The sequence below is a fragment of the Canis aureus genome, chromosome 1, assembly GCF_053574225.1.
Source record: "Canis aureus isolate CA01 chromosome 1, VMU_Caureus_v.1.0, whole genome shotgun sequence".
In the NCBI taxonomy this organism is placed as follows: domain Eukaryota; kingdom Metazoa; phylum Chordata; class Mammalia; order Carnivora; family Canidae; genus Canis; species Canis aureus.
The window spans coordinates 18,264,359-18,291,876 of NC_135611.1; the positions used below are offsets into that span (position 1 = coordinate 18,264,359).

At 47.4% G+C, this 27,518-nt stretch overlaps 1 protein-coding gene and 1 long non-coding RNA gene across 9 annotated transcripts in view; both read right to left on the bottom strand.

Annotated features, from left to right (window-relative positions):
• The window catches only part of NEDD4L (NEDD4 like E3 ubiquitin protein ligase), a 338,650-nt gene that overhangs the window by 227,423 nt on the left and 83,709 nt on the right, over positions 1–27,518 (bottom strand). For all 8 annotated transcript variants that reach the window (XM_077891827.1, XM_077891799.1, XM_077891773.1 and 5 more), the window contains exon 2: positions 1,624–1,697. In XM_077891827.1, coding sequence (XP_077747953.1) covers positions 1,624–1,697 — 74 coding nt within the window. The remainder of the gene's footprint in view (positions 1–1,623; positions 1,698–27,518) is intronic.
• LOC144310614 (uncharacterized) lies at positions 20,683–24,429 on the bottom strand. The gene is made up of 4 exons (XR_013376277.1): positions 23,868–24,429; positions 21,993–22,083; positions 21,406–21,531; positions 20,683–20,860 (listed from the first exon to the last, which is right to left on the bottom strand). It is a non-coding gene; the product is annotated as an uncharacterized LOC144310614 (long non-coding RNA).

Here is a 27,518-nt window from a genome sequence, read left to right on the forward strand (position 1 = left end):
AATTTACTGGTCAGCATGCAGATGTTTCAATTAAAAAACAATCTGCCCATCTTGTTCATGGTGCGCTGCGTGGCAAGCAAGAGAAATGAGAGGTCTCCAATTCCCTGTTAATTTGTACTCTAGTAGGAGACAGACAAATGAAGTATTAGGGCAATCACATGGGCATGAGTGCTAAGAAGGAACCTGCAGGTGAGATGTGCTTCCCTCCCACACCACCAGCAACTCACAGCAGTGCACACGTGCACGGTTCCCGTGATAGCTCAGAGAGCTAACCCTCACCATCAGTCATCCGAGGCACACAGAAGTATGGGGAATATTTTTTTAAGACTTATTTATTGGAGCGGGGAGAGGGCAGAAGGAGAGGGAGAGAGAGTCCCAAAGCAGACTCTGCGCTGAGCGTGGAGCCCGATGCAGGGCTCGATCTCATGACCCTGAGCTCACCACCTGAGCTGAAACCAAGAGTCAGATGCTTAACTGACTGTACCACCCAGGTGCCCCAAGTATGGGGAGTTTTTAAGATCTCATGGATATCACCTTGCATCAACTTTATTTATGTATTTTTAATAATTTCTCTAGGTGCTATTGTAGTATCTTATCGGGATGGGAAAAACTAAAAATGTCCATGAAAACAGGACAGAAAACCAAAAGGTCTGCCTACCCACAGCAGAAAGGGGCTCCTGCTGGGCGAACAGGAAGGGGAGGTTAGCTGGACAGAATGAGGTCCTGTTACAAAGTGTCCAGCATCACACAGAGGCCCTGATGCCAGAGGGTGACTGTGGGCAACAGTGGGGGGGATGATGGGACGAAATGTTCTCTCAGCCTTACAGTGGACCCAACGTGAACAGGGCAGGGGAGCTGGGGGCTTGTTCCAGTGGTACTGGTGTGTGTGGCCCAGGGAAGCAGTAACCTTCCTGGATAAACTTTTGTCAACCATAGAATAGGCGAGTTGGACTGGAACACCTTCACTGTCTCCTCCACGTCTAATGTCTTTATTCCCCCAAATCTGATCCAAATCCCAGTTATAAGTGGCTGTAACCTCATTGGCTACTAGTCCAATAACTTACTGCAACACACCACAGGGCCAACAGGAACAAAAGAGCTGATTTCAAGATACAGGAATATCAGGCACAGTACTCAAAAAAAGTTAAAGACCCAGAAATCCCAGCCTGCTGGTGCTTCCAGAAAAGGCATAGGAATCCCTAAATTCACTCACATCACCAAATCTCTCAATTCAGATTATACATGCCAGGGAATACCCACTTCTGGTAGGAACAAAATAATGCTTTCACACACACACCCCTAAATTAGGGATTTTTTTTAAAGGAAAGTATTAAAATGAACACACATTACCCAAACTGTTTTTCTATGGTGAAAAACAGAAGCATCAGAATCCAGGCTCCTTGTGAAATCAACCCAGATAGAAGGCAAGACCCTTGCACAAAACGTAGACCTTGGACCAGCTGCCTTAGCACCACCTACTAGAAACTCCGTAGGTGGGGCCCAGCGATCTTAGTTTTAAGAAGGCCTCCGGGTGACTCTGATGCATGTCTGAGTTTGGAAAGTGCTTGCTTGCTCATCAGACACTGACAAAACAAAACAAAAACAAAAACTAAACAAACATACCTGGCCCCAAAGATGTCCTTTTTGGCGAGATCAATTCCAGAAACAACCTTCACTCTGAGAATACGTGACTCTCCCTGTTGGAAGAGGAAAAAAAAAAGTTTAAAAAATGGACCTTCAATGGGTCACCATCTTACCCAATATGCAAATGATTTCTGGTTCAGACCAGTACTGGGGACACAGAGCCCATCAGCTCAGCACAGCAGTTCTTCCCTACACTGAAGTTCAAAAGGCAACATTCCAGCTCTAAAATCCTACAGCCCTAGAAATTTAAAACACCCTGGGGCGCCAGGGTGGCTCAGTCGGTTGAGTGTCCGACTCTTGTTTCAGCTCACGTCATGATCTCAGGGTCCTGGGATCGAACCCCAAGTCCAGCTCTGTGCTCAGCGGGGAGTCTGTTTGTCTCTCTGCCCCTCCCCACCACATGCCCTAATAAAAAATAAATAAATCTTTTTAAAAAATTTAGACCATCCAGGTTAATTTAAGCACAAGTTTAATTCAAACTACATCATGCAGATCCATTATATGGGCCAGTAAAAGATTTCCCAGTTGTACCAAGAACACAGTGTATGTCTGAAACCATCTGGATCTTTAATTTTAATGAAAAATGTACTTAATAAGTAATTCTTTTATTTTTAACTTTAAGAAATAATTCCTCTATGGAAATGTATATATTTGTGCACATAGCCTGAGACAGAGAGGAATTTCATGTGGTATATCATTTTCTCAAAATTACAGTTTCATAATGTTAGTATTAAACAAGCAAAAGTAATTCCTCAGTTGCTGTGGAAAAAAAAAGCATCGTCGTAAATGGAAATCATCCCAAACCATCTCAGAAATCACTCATTCATTTATCCACCTGCTTATTTTATACACTCCAACATTCTCTAAGCAGCTCCTATTGCACTGGGCATTGAGCAACATCTTAAAACATAGATACGAATACACTAAGAGTTTTACAAGGGACAGGAACACGTATAACACAAGACCCCATGATGGGCTCGCACCAAAAGGCACAGGTTAGAGCAGTAGCTAAGAGCTAAGACATTCAGGCTAGAGGAGCTGACTTGCTCTCAAGTTTCTGGTCTGGGTCACTAAGTGTTAACGTGGACTGAAAGGCAGGAATAAGATGAATTCAAGGTGTCTATGAAACCACCAGGTGGTGGGTGAAAAAAGACTAGGTAAATGGGAGAGACACCTGGTGTGGGTCACGGGGAGGTGACCAGTGTAGAGTGGTAGTTGGTGGTTACAGATGCAGAGGAACATATTCAGGAAGGGTGAGGAGGGGAAATGGCTAGGGGTGGAGCTCTTGGGCACGCAAGCACCGAGGGGGCAAGAGAAGAGGACGGTGAAAGCCAACTATCCAAGTGTTTGGTCAAGACCTGGCTGAAGGAAAGAAAACCCAAATGATTCTGTAGACTATGTCAAAGGAGGCAGGATGATTCCGTAGAACTATGTCAAAACATGAAGAGAGGAGGCCACCAAGCTCTGGTGTCATTTAGCTCACACAATGAGCAGGCCTGCGAGCAACCGGAACTGAGCTGGAGACGTCAGCACTTTCCAGGACTCTTCTATCCAACCATCCCGACGTGGGGCCGACCACATGCACACACAGCAGAGACAAAGAGGTTAAAAAAAGGTTTAGCAACTTGTACGTGCTTAGGCTCCCTTTCCAAATGAGGTCTGTCTGCATTCACGTTTGGATTTACTGTGCTTGGCAGGCTTCATGAAAGGGTTCAGGCAAGCAAGGGGTAACTAAAACGTGACTCTGCTACGGCGAGCAGTGTCTCCAAGTGGTTACCAAAGCTTCCGGGTTAGGTGCCCTTCCCTTGGTCCCTTTAAGCAGGCACTGACTGCTCTGATATTTCTCCCTTACACACCCCAACTGCCAGGCATCAAGGAGTCTGCTAGCACAGCGGTTATCGGGCCTATGGCTCTTTTGTCTCTGCCAGCACACTGCACCCCAGTGCCCATCATCAGACTTCTCTGATGACCTTCTCTGATGACCTCAACCCAAGGAATGCCACAGTAGATGCATTTTTTTACACGTGGATAAAATTTGGCAGCACCTTCATAGAGTTTCCAGTACACCTGGGAAGAGTTCAAGGCCCACTAGCACATACAAACTGAGGATCGTGGGTGAAGACAAAATCTGTGTCTGCCACACTAAGAGGTTAAGACTACCGGAGCGGGAATGAGGAACAATTCAGAAGAAATGAGGACAGGGAACAGCTGGTAGGGAGCATTCTTTTCTGCCTCCCTGCCTTCCCCATCCCAGTTCTCCATCCGCTCCCCACCCCCATGACAAAGACGTCCAACCAGCAATTCTCGCCCAATCACCACTGTTACAGAGGGGAGAAGTCGGATGGCGGATAGTGCTAAAGGAAGTGCTAAGTCTCCAGGCCAGTCCTGGGTGCTGGCTGAAGAAGGAGACGGTGGATCTGGTCTGTCAGGCAGTGACTCCCTCCATAACCAACACAGGCAGGGCAGCAATCTTTCCACCCCAGGCTTGCACTTGTCATCGAGTTAGGGAAGATAAACCAGGGACTCTGTCTAGGGTGGCGACCAATGTACAGTCAGTCATAGAGCAAACACAAGAATTCTGGTAAGAAACAGTCTCTTTGTCTCATAACCCTTGGGATTCTCAAAACTCCTAGGCAGTGTCCCGGACTTTCCACCAACTTCATAGTGGGCTTGACTGTATCCTGTCTGGATTCTAAAGAATAAGAGAAGCCCAGCTCACACCCGGTTGGTTCCCTTAGGTTTATATTAACATCCGGTGAATGTTCTTACACTGGGCAGACCTACTCTTCAAAAGCATACATTTTAAAGTCAGATAACATTTATATGAATAAATGAATAAAATAAACGTCACTGAAGGAGTAAGTAGAATTTTTTTTAACAGAAATGAATAAATATTCATTTGGTAAACATGAGCACCTGTTCTAAGATCTAGAGACACAGCAATACGGACTGACAAAACACCTATCCCCCCAGCTCCCCCCCCCACCTTCTGGTATTATTGAAAGTTCATTGTATACAAGGGCCTCTCAACTACATGGGGTCACAAATCGGGCTTCTGGAGGGCAAAGGGTAATACATAACATATATTTTAAAATTATGTACACACATCCTTTCACTCAACAGAGTCTCATTTGGGAATCAAACCTAAGAAAATAAGCACAGAAAAACAAAAAAAGAAAGAAAATAAGCACAGGTATGTGCACAAAGCAAACCAAAGAACAGCTAAAAGGACAGTCACCAAAGCATTTTTTAATCAAAAAAAAGTCCCTCTAAAGTAAATGTTTCAATGTTCACAGCAATTCTGTGCGATGAGCTGTCATTAAAAATGCGTGAGATTCTGGGGCACCTGGGTGGCTCAGTAGGTTAAGCATCTGCCTTTGGCTCAGGTCATGATCCCAGGACCCTGGGGTGGAGCCCCGTGTCAGGCTTCCCACTTGGTGGGGGGGAGGGTCTGCTTCTCCCTCTGCCCCTCTCCCTGCTTATGCTCATGCACTCTCTCTCAAATAAATAAAACCTTAAAAAAAAAAAAGTGTGAGATTTTGTAATGACCTTCATTCATTCCACAAGTGTTTGCTAAGTACCCACCATGTGCCAGACACGTTATCTGGGGGCACAGATATGAACAAGATGGAGTTCCTGCCTCAAGGAACCAACAATCTAAAAAGGCAGACAAAACATAGATATTGCAAACAGGAATTTCTGATGGTGGCAAGTGTTGTAACAGCAAGATGAATAAAAGCAACTAAGCTCAATAAAAGCAACTAAGTAGAGGGAGAGGGGGAAGATATTTAAGACCCATGATCAGGAAAGGCCCCTTTGGAGAGCGGACATCTGAGCTGGACCCAGAGGAGACAAAGGGTGATGCTGGGGGTGGGGATTTCCATGCAGGGGTGACACCACATCCCGAGGCTTTGGAGAGCAGGTCTGCATTGCAGGGAGAGGTGAGAGCAGAGTGGTACGGTGGGGCCTGAGACCCAAGCGGTCAGCCTCTGCAGAAAGTGGGCATTGTCCCAACCATCTCTGGAATGTTTTAAGCAGGGGGCTGATAGCTTCCCATAGGATTGAGATGGAGAGGGCATCATGTTCGAAATAAACAACTTGGTTTATAAAAAAAAGTTGCAAAAACGGGTTATACAGTTGAGTTAGGAATAAGCAAGGCAATCTACAGTTGTAGCCCCTTTCCACCTGGACTACATTTCCCAGCATGCCTCGCAGCTGGGTGGTCATGTGACTACATGCTAGCCGGTGGCAGGTGCACAGAAACAATGTAAGCTTTTTCTGGCTCTCCCACTCATCATGCATCTCCACCTCACCTTGCCCCCTCCACCATCACCTGACTGACCTTGTCAGGACACTGAGCTCCAAACAGACTTGTACTATTTCTTGCCACTGAGTACTGAAGGCTGCTTTAGCAGGCGACCTTTGCTCGTATGCAATACAATCTCAATTTGCAATAAATATCGATTCTGTATAAGCACAGAAAAAGACATATAAAGGATTAGAGTAACAGCAATTACCTCTGAATAATGGATAACTTCCTGATTATCTACATTTTTTTCTTTTTGGAACATTAAATATTTTTCTTTGGGAATTCAGCTTTTGTAGAAACTTCAAATAATACAGAAGGAAAAAAATTTTTAATCACAGGCTTAGGAATCTAGGCTTCCATATTTTTTTAAAAGATTTATTTATTTATTCATGAGAGAGTGAGAGAGAGAGAGGCAGAGACACAGGCAGAGGGAGAAGCAGGCTCCATGCAGGGAGCCCGATGTGGGACTCGATCCCGGGTCTCCAGGATCATGAAGGCAGACACTCAACCGCTGAGCCACCCAGGCATCTCTAGGCTTCTGTATTTCTAAAACAAATAAACCTCTTGTCATAATAAAAAGCTACAAGTTGTATTTCAGCCAACTCACAAAGGCATCCAGTGGTCTCTCTGGGAGACGTGATAAGGACACTCTTCGGTAACACACAGGTAACAGGTGGGAGGTGAAAGAAGGAAAGAGCCTTTATTGAGCACTTACTAGTTACAAGAGCCTTTATTGAGCACTTATTATTTACAAGCAGCTGTGACAGGAAATTTTACCTCCCTCTGAACTTATGGGGCAAGGCAGCAGGAAAGAGAATGCTGCTCTGTAAAAACTGTTTTTACACATGGGTTTCAGACGTACAGCCAAAACATCTTATCTTTGTTTCCTCTCAATAGTAAGTGTGCATACAGATAAGCAGCCATCATCACCCTGCAAAGAAACACATGATCAGGTGTGTGACTACTTTATCAGATGCAATGGGCGACAAGTCGAGCAACTGTACTTTCTGAGGCGTTTTATTACTTTCATAAAATCTACACATGACATCTCGGGCCCTGGTTATGACTCCAGTAGAATCAATATTTAACTAAAGTGGCTTATGACAACAATGATATTATTTAGAGCTGGACTGTGTGCAGCAGAGAAAGCACAGGCAGAGAAGAGGTGAGGCCGAACAACTGCAGGTCCTCTTATGACTCTCAGGGTCTCTTCTGGCTACTGTTCCTCTACTGTTTTTGCATGGTCATTGCCCAACAGGGATGATTCTATGCACTGTACATGTGTTTTTCTTTCCCACTTCATTTTCTAATTCTCCCTGAAGGCCTAAACCAAGATAAAGTGCCCGAGCCACAGACGAACAGCACCGCCCAAGTTCCAACTTATAAACAGAGGGTATTCCGAAAGCTCGTTTGTAAGGCAGCGGTTTCCAACTCAGACACCTGCTCATATAAACTGTGTATAAGTGGTCACCTAATTCCTACGCCTACTTACAAAGCTTACTAAAGACATCATCTATCAAAATTACTCCTCTGATAAATTAAATCTCAAGTTCCAACTCAAAGTAAGAGACTAGAATTTATATTCTCTCCCTGCAATCAACCTTGGAAGATAACTTTTTAAAAAATTGTATTTATTCATTTGCGGGAGAGAGCAAGCGAGCAAGGGCAAGGGTCCAACGGGGCAGGAGGACAGAGGGAGAAAGAGTCTCAAACAGTCTCTGCACTGAGCATGAAGCCTGACACAGGGCTCGATCCTAGGACCCCAAGATCATGACCAAGAGTCAGACGCTTAACCGACTGCATCACCCAGGTGCCCTAAGAAGGAAAATTTATATTTTTTATATTTATATTTTATCCCTGACCCTTCACAATGGCAGCTGATCTTCCCCCAACTGAAAGGCACTATCTGGGTTAGGAGGTAGTGTTTTTCCTCCACAGGATCCCCAGTGACCCCGGTATCCCATACACCAGCCTTCTTGCGGACAAGGAAGACCTAAGTCGGGGACTTGCACATCGTAAGTTATTTGTCAGTGAAGTAATTTGTGCATTTGCCTCCCATACCCTACACCGTACCTACAGTTCTATTACCCGTAACAACTGCAGGCTCGCAGCCACCACCCTCTGGCTTAAAAGGACCATCAATATTCTTATACCCTAAAATATCTAAGTTACAGACCTGTCCATTAAGGTCACTGCTTTAAAAATTAAATAAGCTAACATAAAGTAACCACACTGTGCCTGCTCCACAGATGCCATTCATCTTCCAGTTCCTGCCTCCTCTTGCTCCAGCCATGAGCCAAGATCCTGTTCCAGCCATCTCTTTAAATCTCGCACAACCCCCTGTCATGCCCAACCTGCCCCTTAGGCCTGTCCTCTTCAGCTCTGCCTTTCCCTACTCTGTATTTCTACCCCAATTCCGACTCTCTAAGCCTTTCCTCTCTTCACTCCCTTGAGGGGTCGGGTCCCCAGCTTCATGCTGCTGCCACCCCTATCTTCTCACTCTCTCACAGTTCTCCACTCTGACCCTCTCATGGTTCATCCCCCAAAATGTGCAGGGACACCTGAGTGGCTCAGAGGCTGAGCGTCTGTCTTTGGCCCAGGTCACCACCCCGGGGTCCTGGGATTGAGTCCCACATCAGCCTATGTCTCTGCCTCTCTCTCTCTCTCTGTGTGTGTGTGTGTGTCTCATGAATAAATAAAATCTTTAAAAAAAAAAAAAGTGCTGAGTGACATTTACGTTCAATGCACCACGCGAACAGACCAGAAGAACACAACAGGCAACCACACACCTTCTTCTCTGCCCAGAAGGGGCTTATGGTCAGTTGCGGAGGCTAGACATCCACACTTGTACTACACCTGTAATACAACACCTGCGATGTGGGGGGAGAACAAAGACACAGAAAAAGGAGCCCAATACTGAACTACGTGTCCAGCTCGAGCTCAGATAAACCCTGAGGACACCCAACAGCCCCACTCCCAGGCCTATCCTCTGTCGCTGTTCGCCACTGTCAGCCCAACACAGAACATTCTCAAGCACCAGCCCCAGCGATATGAGTTCTGGAGAAAACTGCAGAAACACAGGACTGTGCACAACCTCCATTTCTCAACCTCTAGCTAGATTATGGCCATTATGCCTGCTGGGAGTTCACAAACGGGGAAAGGAAAAAAATGGCCCTCCAGAGCAGAATTATAATTTTAATGCTCAAGGTAACTAACTTACAGAAATTATGTTGTGAGGCTTTTTAATTTATTTATTCATTTGAGGGGTGGGGACAGAGGGAGAGGATCTTCAAGTAGACTCCCTGGTGAGCACTGAGCCCGATAGGGGGCTCGATCTCACAACCCAAGAGATCATGACCTGAGCCAAAAGCAGGCCAGACACTTAACTGACTGAGGCCCCCAGGTACCCCTATGTTTTGTGGTTTGAAAATACGTCCAAAAATTCTTGAAATTCCCCTCATCAAGTGGCGGGGCTTAATCTTCCTCCCTCACTGGAGGTTGGACATAGCAACTTCTGAGAAACAGAATACAGAAAAAGTGACAGCATGTAACTTTGAAGATTCAGTCATTAGAGGTACTGTGGCTTCCTCCTCTCTCTCAGATCACTCACTCTGGGAAAAGCTGGCTGCTGCTATGTTACGAGGACACCCAAGAGGCCCTATGCAGGAGCTGTCCCTATAGTGAGGACTGAGGCCTCCTGGCCAAGAGCCTTGTGAATAAACCATCCTCAAGTGGGTCCTCCAGGCCCAGGCAAGCCTTCTGATGGTGGCACTCCTCACTGACAACTTGACTACCACCTCACGGCAGATCCCGGCCTGCCCTACCCCAGTAACTAGGCGAGGCATGTGTCAGAACCACCCAGGGAAGCCATTTTTGTGGCTTTACGCTGCCAAACCCAGGAATCCTCTGTAACACAGCAACGGAGAACCAGGGCATGTGGAGAATCCCTTGCAATAACTGGCGTCTAATTCATCTCCTGGTTAAGTCAAGATTTTCCTACATATTAGGACACCATTTGGGGCAGCCCGGGCGGCTCAGCGGTTTAGCACCACCTTCTGCCCAGGGCGTGATCCTCGGGTCCCGGGATCGAGTCCCACGTCGGGCTCCCTGCATGGAGCCTGCTTCTCCCTCTGCCTGTGTCTCTGCCTCTCTGTGTCTCTCATGAATAAATAATCTTTTTTTTTTAAAAAAAAAAGAACCCTGAACTCTAGAAGTACAGTCAATATTTCAACCTGAGACAACTCCAGAAAATTTAGGATATATGATCCTCAGGGTGATTTTTTTAATTCTGGAAAGAATGACAACATAAGAGAATAGCTGTGAAACTTCTATCTGCCTCTGAAACAACTCTAAATTCACCTCTTCTTCATCCCACAGCCTCATTTTAAGTTCTACTTCTAGGGGGATAATCCAACACCAACCAGCATCACCTCAACTGCTCCTTCTTCCAAAAGCTACTGAGCATCTCTTAGGTGCCCACCCTGAGGTTGATGTTGATGTGCAGCAGCTTCTCTTCATCCTAATTCACCTGCCACCTCATCAGTCCAACCTTTCTAGAATGTCCCTTCTCCCTTATTCCAGTGGGTCTTCCCCCACAGATCAATGGGTCTAATTCAATCCCCTCCGCACAGCAGTGCAGGCTCACCACCACCTGCTTCATCCCTGAACTACCTGTGCTCTTCGCAGGGACCCATTCCCTCCCGCACGGCACCTGCCCACCCAGAACCCATTCATCCCCCGTGGTCCCTCACATCCACGTAGTCAGGAAACCCAAAGCGCTTACTCTGACAACAGTACAGGAATGAGGAATTGAGAAGAGCTCAAGCCTATAGGACTTTACTCTCTGTGGACCAGGAAGAAACATATACGCAATCACAAGACGCCACAGTGAACTTAGCAGCAGTGAGTGGTACCTACGGGAATTCAGAGCAGAAAGAACGTGTAAGGGGAGGGGAGAAGGAAACCGGCCAGAAAGCTGGGGCAAGCTTCAGGCGAGCAGGTACTGGGGCCAGGCCCTACAGACTGAGAAAAAGGGAGGAACGATCCTTCAGACTGCAGCAGCAGCACGGGGGTACCTCGAGGTGGAGAGCAAATCAACGTGCAGAGAGACAAGGAAAGAAGAGGGGCCCAGGCCCGGCGTCCTCGTCCGTGGGGCCCAGCAGCACATCGATCCAGCCCACGAGGCACGAGCTCACCGGGTAACGGGGGCAGAGAGAGTCGAGTCCAGAGACAGGAGGACAGGACACGAATTACACGGTCTGCTACGCCGCTCACTCCGGTGGAGGAGTGTGGTGGCCCTGGGGACGGAGGACATGGGACCGCTTCCAAAGCTCCTCCTGGGGCGGGGGAGGCCCAGCAGGCTGGGCGACAGACTGCCTCGGCAGGCAAAGGCGGCACCTGCTCAAGTTCCCCGTTAGGGTAGAAGCGGGGGCTGATGCTATCCGGGGGTGGCAAATGAAGGAGAGGGAGTCTGAGGCTATGGGAAGTAAGAGAACAGGGATTTTTTTTTTTAAGATTTTATTTATTCATTTGATACAGAGAGAGAGAGAGCTCGCATGAGCAGGGGCAGAGGGAGAAGCAGACCCCCCACCAAGCAGGGAGCCCTCCGCAGCACTGGATCCCAGGACCCAGGGATCATGACCTGAGCCGAAGGCAAACACTTAACCACCTGAGCCACCCGGGGGGCCCTGAGAATGTGGATTTCTTGACATGAGGTTACCTTGCAGTGTGCAGCCAGAGATGTTCAAGAGGCAGGCAGAAACCAGAGCTCCGTACAGAGGTCAGAAATGGGGCCTGAGGGGCACCTGCGGGGCTCAGCGGTTGAGCCTCCGCCTTGGCTCAGGTCGCAATCCCGGGGTCCAGGGATCGAGGCCTGCATCAGGCTCCTCATGAGGAGCCTCCTTCTCCCTCTGCCTGTGTCTGTCTCTCATGAATACATAAATAAAATCTTTAAAAATAAAAATAAAAAAGGGACACCTGGGTGGCTCAGTGGTTGAGCGTCTGCCTTTGGCTCAGGGCATGATCCTGGGGTGCCAGGATCGAGTCCCACGTCGGGCTCCCTGCATGGAGCCTGCTTCTCCCTCTGCCTGTGTCTCTGCCTCTCTGTCTCTCATGAATAAATAAATAAATCTTAAAAAAAAAATAAGGAAGGAAAGGGAAAGGAAAAGGAAAAGGAAAAGGACAAGGACACTGGACGTGGGAGGCCCAGCCCTCTCCCCCGAGCCTGGCTTCGGACTGACCACTAGGCTGGCATCTAAGTAACAAATCACTGTAGTCTTTCTTCCCTGTAGGGAAGCCTCATCTTCTCAACTCCACTCTACGGTCACGCTGACCAAACGGTAACCGCCAGCTACACGGGGCTATTGGAGTCAAGTCGATTACAATTAAGCAGTTCTTGGTAACGTGAGCCACGTTTCAAGTGCCCAACAGGCCCCGGGCCTAGTGGCTGGCTCCCACGCCGGACACGGAACACTGCCACGATCATGGGAGGCTCTGCTGGACAGTGTCGCTCTCAGAGCCCCGGCTCCACGCGAGAACCAAGCAGGGTTTGAACAACATCTGGTGAAAGGGGGGAAGACAGGAAAGAAGGAAGGCAGGGGAAAGAGGGAGGAAGGGACCCCTATCTTTAGCCCAACTATAACTCGGCATGCTCCAGGAGAGTTACCGTGGAATCAGGCTACCTGGAAATGGGGGGGGGGGGGGGGGAATGGACACAGACACACGCTAGTGTAGTCCCATGTTCCATGGTCAAGACTTCCTCTGAAATTCCAAAGACCAGCCTGCAAATTAATTCCTGCTGGATATTAATTTACACTGGATAAAGCCCCTACTATACAGTGTAGTAGAGTCTCTGCATCCAGACATTTTTAAAATCTCTATACAAATAGAGAAAGAGCAGGGATGGTGGCCTTAGCCAGTGAATGACCAAGACCTGGGAGTGCAGCTGATGAGGCCAGAATCGTAAGCGGGTTGCTCCATCTTGCACCTTCTTGCACCGCATTCACAGGAAATGCATTTGGAAGGCAAGAAGAGAGGTGAAATCCCACCACCATCCTGCTCTTGGCCCCTTTAAGAGAAGACACCTGGAGATTACTCAGAGGGAAAGGGAAAGTAGAAAAAGGTAGTGAAACCAGCCGAGGGTGAGAAGCTGACAGGCTGGGAACCCAAGTGCTGCCTAGAGGGAGGCCAACCAGATGACTGAAGGCCTGCGGGGAGGAGGAGACCGCACAGGAGACCTCACGACAAGGTTGGAAGCCACAACCACCTGCTCCAGGCTGTTGGGGGGGTGGGGGGAAGCACCCATCAAGCCTCATGCCAACGCCCCACGGCTCACACTGAATCTCACCTCCTCCCTGCCCCCTCCCACAACAATTTTCACCCATGCTTTGAAAGTGCCAGCTTTCCAGTTATTTCTTTCAGTGCCAGCCTAGGATGTCTTGGTTTCTGGCTTCTGAATAGAGTCGAGCCCTGGCATTCCAGGTTCTTTGTAGATCTCACCATTCGGTGTCATTTCACCTGGAAAATGAGTCCCTACAGAGGAGGAGATGGGAGAGGAGGCAGGGTTAGCAGTAGGCTGAGGAGTCAGCAGTGGGAGGTGGCAGGAATCAGCCACATGCTGAGCGACATTCACAGTCCCATGGGCCGCATCCCTAACATGACTCAAATGTACACCCCAGCAAGAATGTAAATCCTTCCATGTGAGGACAGACTTTTAGAATGGCTCTCAATGAGAAATGTTCAATTCTCGAATGCCAAGAATCCACAGTAATTCAGCGATCATGCAGACATGAAAAGAGGGTGCCGCTGAACAGTGTCCATGAAATGAATGAGCTGGCAAGAGTTCCAACTCAAAGGACAGAGTCATTCTCTTCCACTAATTAAAAATTCTCCTTTTACCAGAAGAGTTGGTAAAACTCCATGTAAAAGGTCTTCAAAGAATCCATTTATCAATGGTTCTTTTGTTCCCAACCTCTAATCACAAGACAGGAAAACATGTTTAAATTCCCCCAAGATCACTAACACAAGAATTATCTTGTGTTTATCGTTCTAAAAATGATCATAATAAACAATTGCACTTTGTTGAAAGCCAAAAATCATAGCTCAACATCTAAAATTCTGTATTTTTCATGGCAATCATAACTCTGACCTCTCCTCTTCAATAAAGTGAAGTCTGGGTTTCTGGGTGGAATTTGTAGTTTGACTAGAAGGATCTGGAAAAGGTCTGGGTTTCAGGCGACAGGGACTACTGAGGGCCCCCAAGAACACAATCCATGGAGTGAGTTCCATGGTCCCAGATCTGAATCTCACCAAGTAGGATCAGAAGTCTGACTCATGTCAATGTGCCAAGGGTTCCTAGAACCTTGAAAAGGACACACGTGAACAAAGCTGATAAGAAACTCATTTTAGTGTTGAATTTTAGATTTTACAGTGAAGAAATGACTTGTTGCATGGATCTGAAGCCTCAGGACTGGCACGTTTACTCTGTAGGCAAGTTGAACAGATGCAAATAATAATCCATCAGAAGGCTGTGTGTTGAGAATGAGACTGAGTTTGAGTATCCAAACACCTGTCTCCACAACAGGGTGACCCTGCCACTCACAAGTGCTTGAGCTCCAAGGCTCCGGACTGGCTCTCAAACAGAAACACCAAACAGAAACCTCTCCAGCCTTCCTTTTCCGGAGCTCCAGCCCATCCCTTCCCTCCCCTCCCACTGCCAGGCTCTGTTCCCACCATGCAAAGCAAGTGACGAGGCTCCCCCTCCACAGACTGCAAACGAATGCCACCCTCACCCCCCGGGGGATCACACCCCAGTCACCTCCACTGGAATTGTGGGTGTTCCCAAACTCTCCAGCCACCTATTTACAGATCATTCCTTGGTTTGCTCCCACAAATACCTTATCTGCTCCTAGCTTAAACCTCAACCGATGACTATTCCTAGGGAGACAGGAAGATCTGCTAACGTAACTATCCACTCTTGTGCTCCAGCTTCAAGTCTTCTTGCCCTCATGCTTCTGATTTCATTTGAGGCCAGAGGGAGGAAGGGGACTGGGAGAACCAGGGCCCCAAAGCAGAACTAGGAAGACACTCAAGGACATCCTGGCTCTACTACTCATCCCAACAAGTCACCTCCCACAGTGGCTAAGAGAATCTGCAATCATCCCAAAGGAATGAGACACCAGGGACGGGCAAATGTCCCAACTTTGAGAGAAAAGCAGCTATGAAACATACTGTAAATTATACAGCTTGAGCTAGGACAGCTTTCCCACTGCCAGAGCCACCAATTGCTCTTTGGTTCCTATCTCCTACTTCTCCATCAGCCCTCAGGTAACATAACACGCTCTCTGAAAATGTCTTTCTAGGGCTCCTAGACTAGTTAGGCCTCCCACAAAAGGCTCCCACAGTGCCCTAGATTTCTTTTCTCACCCTTTTCTGTCACTGCTTTTAAAATTAGCTATCGAGGAACGCCTGGCTGGCTCAGTCAGTGGAACATGCAACTCTTGATCTGGGAATTGTGGGTTCGAGCCCCACGATGGGTGTAGAGATGAAAAAAATAAAAGCTTAAAATTAGATATTGCGCCAAAGACGAAGCTCTCAAAAGGCAGGGGCTAGACAGCAGATCACAGGGAGTGACAAGAATAAAGTTCCACACACAGCCTGTTCGAGGCCAGAGAGCCACAGAGAAATCCTTCAGTCTGCTTATTAGCACAGCTTTCCAAGACTCTAGGAAAGAACTCTACACCCAAATGTTCCAAGGGGAGTGAAAGACTGGGTGAATAAATGACACCAATCCAAAGCAAAGTTCTAGAATGAATTACTAAATAGTTTGCATTTCTAAAAGTAAAACAATCTACAGCTAAGGTCTGCCAAGAATAAAACATGCAAACGTATTTCCTTCTCTGATAAGATTTACAGCTCCAGGGTTTGCTACATACCTAGTATACAGAGACTTTGGCCAAACCACAATCATATTCCTCGACAAGGTGATGACATGAGGGTGAACAGATACTAAAGTTAGGTGGGACTCAGCTATACCTCGTTAACTACTCCCATCCAAAGTATAACCATTAGACAATTCCAGGGAGGTGGGGTCGAAGGAGTGTTAGGTCACAGGACTCTTCTTATTAACTCCATCCCAGGCAACACGGTCAGCCTGGAAAATCTGGAAGAGGATATTGAGAGCAGGCTAATCCAATCTGTATCTGATATACACAACTGATAAAATGTCAGAAAACTGGATTGGAATCCAAAAGAGATTTCATCAGAATGGGCGAAAGGTCAAATCTTGACGATAGGATTTTACAGTGGTATGTGTGCTTGGTTGCCTGAATCAATGTAGAGGACAGGATGGAAGAGCATCAAAGTGGGGGGATCTTTGGAGTTTTGGGAGCCTGGCTGGCTCACTCAGTGCAGCATGCAACTCGTGGTCTCAGGGTCATGAGTTCAAGCCCCAAGTTGGGCATAGCATTAACTTTAAAAAAAAAAATCTTGGGGATTTTATCTTAAGTTCAGTATGACTCAACACTGTGTCAGTAAACCACTTGCATTATCCAAAGTCCAGAGCAGGGAATGCGGTCATACCATACCCTGGGTCAGCATGATGTTCGATTCCAAGGCTTAGAAGACTGTTGCTTAGAAGACTAACAGGCTTAGAAGACTGTTGTTTTGCTTTGTTTCAGGACGAAATCTATACAATGGAACACTAGGCAACCGTAAGAATGAAGGTGTGCTGCTCTACATACAGCCTGGAAAATTCCAGCCGCCCAGTCACGTGAGAAGGCTGAGTGGAGAAGACTTTGTGGGGTGCGCCGTCTTCCATACGAGGAGAAAGGAGATGTGTGTATGTGTTGACACAAATACTTGCTGGCATGTGTGTAAGCTCTGTAAGGACACAAGAGACTGGTGCCACCGACGGATTGAGGACAAAAGCAAGTTGGCTAGGGACCGAGGGATGTGAGAGACACGTGGAGATGTCTCACCAAATAAAAGCTTTCCTTATGCTTTAATTTAAAACCATCTACACATATTAACTACTCAAAAAAAATGTTTTTTGAGTACCTAGGGTAGTTAATGAGCAAACAAACAGCACATGAAGACTCGAGAATGTTTAACCTGGTTTACCAACAATGACCAGACTCCTTCCCTGGGAAGGGGGGCGGGGTGGTGGAAGCCAAGAAGGCATCTTCTGTTCCAAGGCTGCAGAGGGCAAACCTCAAACCAAGGAGTGAAGGCTGTAGAAGGGCAGATGTGCTTTACAGAGAGAAGGAAATTCTGGTTGTTAAGCCTGGTCAAACACAGAGCAGGTGGCTTTCTGAGGCCGAGAGCTGACCAGTTAGCACCAGCACGAGAGCTGAGGCCTGCCACCTGCCAGAAATATCACCAGGTAGGAAGACCATGAACCAGATGGTCCCCGATGTCCCTTCCCAACTGTGGGATGATTTTAGAAGCCAAGAACTCAGACCGAGAAGGTTTATGCAAGATCACACAACACTTCCTATATATATATACACACACACACACACACACATACATACACACACACGCGCACGGGTAATGTCTCTCCAAAAATGGTAATTACAATCCCATCTCTCACAGTGAAACACGTAAGATCATTCATAAATCAGAATGCTTTTTTACTTGCAACCAGTTTCAAAACACCATGAATGAAATAATAGAAATAAGAGCACATGTGATGAGTACATTTTTTGGTTCCACTGGTTGTTGCTCTTATTCCACATCTTATTCCAAAAAGGTTTACGATGCTTAGCTGGCTCTTACACAAGATGCTTAAAATTCCTTTTATAAAGAACATCGAACCTACGATGCGCTGGTCACTGGGATCATTCTAGGAGATAACACTATATAAAAGGGTGAGAGGTCGCTGGTACAAGGAGCAGCTGAAGTTGGCTTGGCTGCTACAAAAAGCTCAACTGGAGCACCACAGAAAAGCAACACCGCCAACTCCAATGAGAGCATCGAGATGAACCTCACCTAGGGAGACGCTGCAAATGGAATTGAGATGTGGTCCCACCAGAAACTTCAAGAAGCCACAGTACCCAGTGCCACAAATCTTAGAATGCTGTAGGCATCAACCACAGGACAGCAGATGCTGAGGTGACAAGGCTAACAGGATTTGTGTAACCATTCATGGCCTGAGGCCCAGGACGCAGCCCCTCACCTTGCATCCATCCTACCTCCTCACTCTCCTTCTGTCACCCCAACACTGAAAGGTGTTCATTTCAGACCAATGTACCCAAAACAAAACCTTCATGGTCACTGGCTTCATATTTAAAAGGAGACAAGTCAGGCTCCTGGGTGGCTCAGTTGGTTAAGCCTCTGACTCTTGGTTTTGGCTCAGGTCACGATCTCAGGTTTCTGGGATGAGCCCCAAGGCGGGCAACCCCCTTTTCTGTCCCTCTGCCCCTCCCCCTGCTCATTCTAAAATAAATATTTGAAAAAACAAAAATAAAAAAAAAAATAAAAGGAGACAACGCTAGATGTTCGATCTTATGTTGTCCAGAATCTCTGCTTCTTCTAAGGCAGAATTTACAGCCTTAAAATGTGCAAATGTGCATTATCAGATTTAACATTTCAGCTGAGCCTCATTATCCAGCAATGCCATTTTATTACAAAGCCCTAACATTAATAACTCATTAAGATAGTGACTGAAATATTCTATTATTGGAATTTTACCTTGTGTTTTGAATCATGAATTTTTAATATTTTTAAAAACAGAAAGCTTACATTTTTTTTGTTTCCTCATGGGGGGGAAAAAAAAAGACCAAAGGATTTCATCTCAGTACTCGCTTTGATTTGTTTTTTTTATTTAAAACTACCAAAGTCAAGTTTCCCAGCTTTTTCCCAAACATAAAATAATCTCAATCACTACGTGGCTACATACGGCTTTGAAAGAGGTTTAACTACGTAGTACCAAAATGAACAATACAAATGTTATTTCCAACAGAATGCTTTTGTGGGTTTTTTTTTTAAGATTTTATTTACTCATGAGACACACACAGAGAGAGAGGCAGAGACACAGGCAGAGGGAGAAGCAGACTCCCTGCAAGGAACCTGATACTGGACTCGATCCCTGGACCCCAGGATCATGACCTGAGCCAAGGGCAGGGGCTCAACCACTGAGCCACCCACGTGCCTCCCAACAGAATGCTTTTGGAGGAAAAGGTAAACAGGAATGTTAAGGTATTCCTTTTTAAATAACAGTGATGCTAGGCCTAGGTTTAACACAGCCTAGGATGCTAGGCTGTGTTGGTGCGCCAGTTCTACGTGAGACCATCTGAGATGGTTTTTTAAATATTTTATGAAGTTTGATTATTTTTGAATCGTCCTAATATGGGTTTCTCCTGGGAGGGAACAAAGTCCAAAAGGAAACAGTCCCTTCAAAAGTGCTGGCACACACTTGTCCCACATCCAAACAGCGTCCAAAACTGTCTGATGAGCCACTGCCTACTGTGGATACGCGTGGGCTTAGCCGATCCTGCCCTGGCAGCAGCTTCCGAGCATCTGGGCAGCTCGGTGGCTTCCCAGTTCCAGGTGGCGGTTGGGACTCAGCAGGTGTGCAAGGGAGCTGTGACTGTCACTCCACCCCTTGTGGTTCCCGCACACCATCCTGCAGCTCCCTTCTCACCCCGTGGTTCGCTCACTCTGAAAGCACTCTACTCGCGACAGCAGCAGAGGGGTCCATGGAGCCCTGAATGTACCCAAGTTTATCTAACACAGGATTGTGCAAAGCAAGGCCTGAATGTGTATGGTTTTCACCATAGGGAACTTTCCTTGGATTTATGGCTTTTTTTTTTTTAAAGGTCCACATCATATGTCCATTTCATTAAGGATTTTTCTATGGAATATTTGTATTCCATTCTTTTGTCAATCTACCTCTGTTGAATGCTGGGGGTTTTTTTTCCTGTTGTTTGAAATTAATGTTTAATTTTAATGCCAAGCACTTTGTACTTGCGTTTAGACTGTTGACTTTGCCTTTGAATCTTCCAACAAGCACCTTCCAACAAGCACCAATGTCAACCTCTTCCCACTTCTAATTTAAATCTTTACAATTACAAGCCCTGGGACACACTCTGTACCTCTGCTGTTCCTCAGGTCCATCTATAAAGGGCCTGTTACATGTATGAGGGTGGTCTTTTTAATTATCAAAGGAGAAACTGTGGGAAGATAGATACCGATTCACCCACAGGATGATAAAGCTTCTTATGTAAAACCATTCCACCCTCCAGAGCGGTTGAGCCAGGCCCCTTCCACAGCCCTGCATGCTCATTGAGCCTCCTTTCTCCCGAAACCCTGAGGATGAAGAACATGAGCCACCCTCCAAGTGCTGTTCACAATCAAAGAACATTAATACCAGCTGTACAATCTGTGTATTTGCCATGATGGACAAGTGCTACTAGCTCCCTGCACGATTCTATGTAGGATGGTGTACTAAAAAGCTACAGGACCGGCAGGGAGCATCTTCTTGGATTATTGATTTTTCTGGAAGTCTCAATGAGTAGGACAGTGGTTCTCAAAGTGTGGACCCCTGACTACCAGCACCGCCATCACCTGGTAACTCGGTGGTCAGGCTCCACCCAGAGCTCCAGAATCAGTACCTCTGGGCTGAAGTCCAATGGTGTATGTTTACAGGCTTCCAGGTGATTTGGAAACACAATAAACTTTGAGAAGCAATGTCCTATTTTTTTTTTTAGATTTTATTTATTTGTCCATAAGAGACACAGAGAGAGAGAGAGAGAGAGAGAGAGAGAGGCAGAGACACAGGCAGAGGGAGAAGCAGGCTCCATGCAGGGAGCCCGATGCAGGACTCGATCCCAGGTCTCCAGGGTCACGCCCTGGGATGAAGGCAGCACTAAACCGCTGAGCCACCTGAGCTGCCCGAGGAGCAATATCCTATTTAAAAAAACAAGGAAATACCATGGAGTAAAAATGGGTAATTTGCACTAGTTTCGAAGAGTTCCCATTTGCAATTGGCTGCTTTGGACTTATCGGCAGGAACGAGCTCAGTCCCCTCTACCCAAGGAAATGTGTGTGGAGAGCTAACAAAATTTCTAAATGCCAAGGACTCCCAGATCTGTATCAACCCTAACCCTCTTCCTCCGGCAACCCAGCCCTGAATCAGTCCATCTCTGAGCCAGCAGTGTTGGCAAGAATGACTGGGGTGGTATGCCAAAAGCCAAACAGATCCCATGTTCCTCATTCCTCTGTGACAAGGCCTGGCAGAGTTTAAGAGTTGGGGGTGGGGGTGGTAGTAGAGGGGGAGGAGAAGAGAATCTCAAGCAGACCCCCACTGAGTGTGGAGCCTGACACAGGGCTCCATCCCACAGCCGAGATCATGACCTGAGCCAAAAGCAAGAATCAGATGCCCAACCACGTGCAGCCCCCCCACCCCTACCCCATAACTGTTATCATGAATCCCTCTGGGAAAACACACCTACCAAACATTACCAATAGTTCCTCTACGGGGTGAGAACAGAGAAGGCTTCCATGTTGGGTCTCATTTTCTATCACACCTGAACTGTTGTTTCACTTAACCTTTATTCTTCTGAAGAGCATTTATTATACTTTCAAAATTAGAAATGAAATGGTTTTTATGAGGAAGTAGAACCACTTTATGCCCCAACAGCTTCTTGTGTCACCCAATATTTACCGAATCACACCAATGACATTTTTCTATCCCACGGAATAGATTGCTCAATGCCATCAAAAGTGAGTGAGCAGTATATTCACACACCCCCTCCCCCAGCAGTGATACAGCTGTGATCTCATTCTCCCCGTGGGCCCAGCCACGAACACTTGGGCATCCTGGTCGCCCCAATCCTGCCTGGGCTCTCCCTTGCACAGACTCACCTCACATAACCTCCTCTTTGCGCTCTCATACCACTCAGTTGAATTACTAATAACACCTGACCCAAGGTGTCCATCAGTACTAAAATACCAGTAAGCCTTGTCCAGGCTGCCCCTCTCTCTATGTGCATGTACCCACACAGTAGTCCAGTGAGGCCAATCCAGTCTACAGACTCACCCTTCGAAGCCATCCTGTAAGCTACCAAGCTGTGGTGAGTTCTGTATTTTCACTGGGCCTTCGTATTTAGCAACCATTCCTGGAAAACCTGCTATGCAGCAGAAATTTGAATTCTGAATTACTATATAGTTCATCCCTGACCTGAAGCAAACCGTGACATAGGGATCATCGAAACAGGAGTAAGAGGACTGGAGCTGGGACAAACCCCAGAGAAGAAAGAAACAGGAGGAGAAAAGGTGAACGGGCCGAGCAGACACAGGGAGGGCAAGTCTGCAGCAGCCCCCTCTCCGAGCCGGTGGTCTGTATGCAGAGGTGGCATCGGATTTACGATCGTTTTAGGCGAGCATGTGAGGAATGCACATTTGGCAAAGGAGGGACTCCAAAAATCACATTTGGGCAGCAGAAAATGACACCCTAGGAAGTTATGAAACCCCTGGTAGGGTTTTTAAAAAGTGGGTTTAGATTCTAATCTCTCTCTGCCTGGTTGAGGTGTGGCCTGAATTCCCTAAGAGTCAAAGTTCAAAGTCCCCTTGTAGCTGGGAGTCTGGGATTTACACTAACTCACCTAAGGCAGGGGAGGCAAGGGGTAGGGGGTCACGCTGGCCCTGATGAACTAAGGTCATCCACCCCCGATGAGCTAAGGCCTCTCCCGCATGGAAAATAGTGCCTTGGCCTTGATGCTCGCCAGCCCCCACCACCGTGCAGCCGCCAGCAGCAGGGCCGGCCTGCTCAGAGGGACCAGTCACCTGGAGATGAATGCCTGTACCCTTGGGTTGGGGGGAGCTCTTTTCTCCCTCTACCCCTAAGCAAATGCTCAAAGCAATCTAGCTATCTCTGATCTAAAATGCATTTTGTCAGGCCAAATAATTGGTGCTTTGCATTTTCTCCTCCATTTAAGCACTAGAAACAAAGGTTTCAAACCAGTAGTTAGAATTTCCCCACACAGAGGTGGATGGCGCAGGCCAGCAGGGTAATAAACAGCAGATAAGCAGACGTGTCCCACTGCAGAACGAAAATGCACCACCCCACACTCAGCCATTTACATTTAATTCTTCACGAAAATCTTTTAACAAATAAGGAAACATTTAAAACTTAAAATCTATCTTTCTTCCAAAAAAAATAAAATAACAATTCAATATTCAGTACTGGGAAGAGCCTTACTCAGACAAAAAGCACAGAAACTCCCATCCCCAGGAAAGCTTCAATTCTCAAATAATTTAAGAGAAACATTCACAGGTGCCCATTTCTTCCTCCTTCAAGAAAAATTCTCAACTTCTGCAGTGTGCGTACATTTTAAATCCACTCATTTTCTTAAATTCTCTCCCCACCTCACCCCCCCCCCCCAAGCAACATCTCCATTTAAGAAAACCAATCAGGCTCATTTAGACTGGTTCCTAAAAAAAAGTTCCCAATCCTGAGGCCTGAACAAAATCCTTCCAGAAAGCAGTAAACTAGGTCAAGTATGTTGGAGATGAATTACCAGCTCAGGAACCTTGAGGTCACCTAACACTGCTATGACCATAGAAGAATTTCCAATTTTATTAAAGTGTCCCGGGAAGGCAAAGCCACCTCCCCGACCGAGGCAGGTCTTACCAGGTGGCATTCATCCCCTACACGCGAGACGTCTCATTTAGGAGACTGCAAATACGCTCAACATTACAGGTGGTGAAGCTGGCACACCCGAGGGCAGCGGCAGTTCTGAAGAGTATGCAGAAGGCTCGGCTGCCACGGAGGGGCACCTTCCACTGCCAGGTGACAGGTGGACGGACGGCACCTCGACTCGCCCCCCAGGAAGGCCTGCCTCTGGTTTGCTCCTCTCCAAACCCTGCACTCTTGCCCATCTCCGGTCACATAGCAGGTGCCTCCAGGACTTACCACTTGGCCACCCGAGATCCTCCGAGCCCTGCAAGGCTACCTCTTCGGGAGCCGGAGCCTGCACTCCGGGCAGGTGACATCAGCTGTTGGTGCGCCTCCGCCTTCTGTAAACGGTGACCCTTTCTTGGGAGTAATGCTTTCAATGGTCAGCTTTTCCCTCTGCAAAAGCTTCCTCCTCTGCTACTTCCAGGTTGTGCAATCACACAACCGGCTGGAGGTTTCTCAGAAACAATCTGCCTTGTCCCACTCGAGATGAACACATGAGGTTCCTTGTATGTGCGAGACTATTAATAAGTATCACTTGGTGAAGGGGCGCTGAAGTTCTTACCAACCTCTTAGAAGCAAAATCAAATAACAAAATCTTAAAATACAAAAACAAAAACAAAACAAAACAAAAGTTCACCTTTCTTCCAAGAAAAATTTAATGATCCACTGTACACTGGCCTCTTCCCACAAAAAGCATACAATTTAGTGTCACGGCTGACCTGTATGACAACCTCTACCTCTCCCCCAAATTCATATGTTGAAGCCCCAACTCCCTGTACCTGAGAATGTGGCTGTATTTTGAGAATAGGCCTTGAGAAAGGTGATTAAGTTAAAAGGAGGTCGCTTGTGTGGCTGGAATCCCACACAAGGAGAGGCCACGTGGACGCACACAGAGAAGACCACCTGCGGACAGACGGAGCACACAGGCATCTACAGGCCAAGGAGAGAGGACTCAAAGAATCAATCCCACTGGCACCTTGGTCAAGAACTTCCAGAAATAAATTTCTGGTACTTACACCCCCCCAGCCAGGGGTACTTTGTTCTGAGCCTGAGCAGACTAATAGGGTTGGGAAGAGAAAACAAGACTCAAGTGACAGATTAGTTAAGCAAGACAACACGTGTAAGATGTAACATCAAACAGACAGGTGATTCCAGGAGGCCAAGGGGAGAGCGCCTCAGGTCCAAGGCACACGCCTTGACAGCTGAGCCCCACTGTCAGCTTGGCCCCTTCTGCAGGGCACAGACATCACCAGGGTCAGGAGCAGACCCCGCAGGCGGGGTGGGGGCTGGCAGGATAGGATGGGATGCGCTGGCGGAGAAGACAAGGGGTAACAAAGGGAGGCCACATGCAGTAAGAGGACATTCAAAACCCCAAGTGAGAAATGACCAACAAAAAAACTGGACAACAGGCAGGAAGAACCAAGCCTGCGCTATACAATCAGCAAATGCCCACTGGAAATAGTGGCCCATCTCCCCCCTCACTGTATTCACATTACAATGTGACTTAATACCTCTGAATTTAGGGGAAAAATGAGCCATTTTAACAACGCTGTTGATGCAAAAATGAGCCTTCAGAGCCGTGGTATAAATAATGACCGCCGTGATAACTCACAGACAGGAGCGCTGAAGCTCAGGGAAGGCTGTAACTGGTCCCAGATCACGGGGTGCGAGAGGCAGAGGCTAAGTAGAAACGCCGATCTTTCTACAACAGTGCTGCTCAACCGGGGGGGCGACTCGGCTGTAAAAGGGGAATTGGTCCACGGGTTGAGACATCTCTGATTGCTGCGGGGAGGTGCTATCTCTGCTGAGATCTCCTGGTACGGACTCGCAGGAAGTGGGGGCCCGAGCCACTGCACCAACACACACCGCCGCCCCTCCCCTCTCACCCAACCCACGAGGACCCCTTCTCCTTCATCCTTCCCCCAAGCGCTCCCACACTTGCCACACGTGAAGCTGGACTCTGCATGGAACACAGGCCACGGGGAGGCCCACGGTTGTCCCAACACTTCCCAGGGCCAGGGCTGATGGCCAAGCCCGACTCCACAGCAGCCTCCGAACCCCTGCTCCTCCACTGGTCAGTAAGAGGCTTCCTGCCATACTATCCACAGACCACCTGGCCCATCACTCAACACCCCTGTATCCTATCCCTTCTTCAAAGGGGACACTGGAGCCTGGGTCACCATCTTCCTCACTGGTCCAAATCCTGCATGATCTTAAATGATGTCAGGGCCCACCGCGGTGGGGCCCTCTCGGTTACCTAATAGCCTCTGAGCCCCAGACCTGGGCTCACATTCGGCCTCAACCACCCACAGCTGTGCTGGTCTTCACTAGGGCTCAGAACCGCCCAGCTCTGCAACCACCACCCCAGCACCACCACCACCCCCCAAATTTCAGGTGTCCCCAGTTCCCTTTTCTGAGGGTCAAGAGAGCAACCAAATAAGAGGAGGTGAAGTTAATTCCAGGGTTAATTAAAGGTTCACTCCAAAAGTCTGACACAGAGTCAGCATTTTTCTACATTGCGTCTTGCAGTCCTATGGCTCTGCGAGATGGGCACTGCTACTACCGTCTCCACCCTATGAAATAGAGATTTTGAGAAAACCGCTCTTGACAATTGAGCCAGTGAGCAGTCCAGGCTCCCAGAGCTTGGACACAAAGCACAACTGCTTCCACAGGAGTCAGTGAAAAATGCTTTCAAAATCACTAATAATCAAAGGGATGCAAATAAAAAACAAGAGTATAGGTTTTCAGCTCAGCAAACTGACAAAGAGCAAGAAAGAGCAACAATACCCAGGCTGATGAAAATCTCGGAGAGGGGACAGGCACTCTGTTAGAAGACAGAAAATTGATATGGTATTTCTAGAAGACAATTTGGCAAAAACATATGAAAGCCTTAAGTAGCAAAGAGCCTCATGTAAACAGTCCATTTGGAAAAATCCACCTGACAGAGCTACACAGACAAATGGGCCAAGATGCATTTACAAGAATATTCATTAAGGGGAAAAACCAAACAATTCACTAGACATCATCTACTGGGACTGGTTAAACCCATTAGACTCATAATTATCATGACTACTGTTAGCATTGTTATGCCAGCCAGGGTTCACTGCTAACACTTGGACTTAATTTTATTTAATACTCACAACTTGGTGAACTTTACAAATAAGGAAAATGTTGCCTAAGTCGTAACAGACTGGTCGGTCAGGCCATAATGAGTAGTTCAGCTGGAATTTGACCCCAGAATCTGTACGACAGAAAAGATAAAGTAGATGTCCTATCTGTTGGTACCGGAAAATGCCCTTGACATATATATAATTCACAGTAAAAATAGAAGGTGACATTAGAACAGAAGTCGATTCCAGATTTAATTCTTTTTTTTTTTTTTTTTCAGATTTAATTCTTTAAAATGACAGTGCTGGCTACTGACAGTCTTCTCCACTCCAAAGCCACTGTCCCTTCTCTGCTCTTTGACACCTGGCTTAGGACCCCACATACTGCACTTCCTGATGCTCTTTCCAGGTGGCTCCCAGTCAGGGCCCAGAGGCTGTGTCCTCCTGTCTGTCCCTCCTGCCTCCCCACTGTCCCTGTCTCCTGCCATCAGCAGTGACTCCAACTCCACCCAGCACTGACCTTGAGCCCGCCCGCCCCCAGAGGCTGGAGCACATGCCCTCTGTCCCCCAGTGGCTCAGCACCCTTCCCTGCTGGGCCTCCTCCCAGCCCTGTCTGTGGTTCAGATCACCCCAGCTCTTCCCTCGTTCCCACAGCCCCGCGGGTGGCACCTGTTTCCTACAGATACCATTTCTGGGTTATCTCGGATAACCAGGGTGACCCCCTTTCTGTTCATCCTCCACACCTGTGTGAGCAGTTCTTTTCCGTTGGAGCCTGACA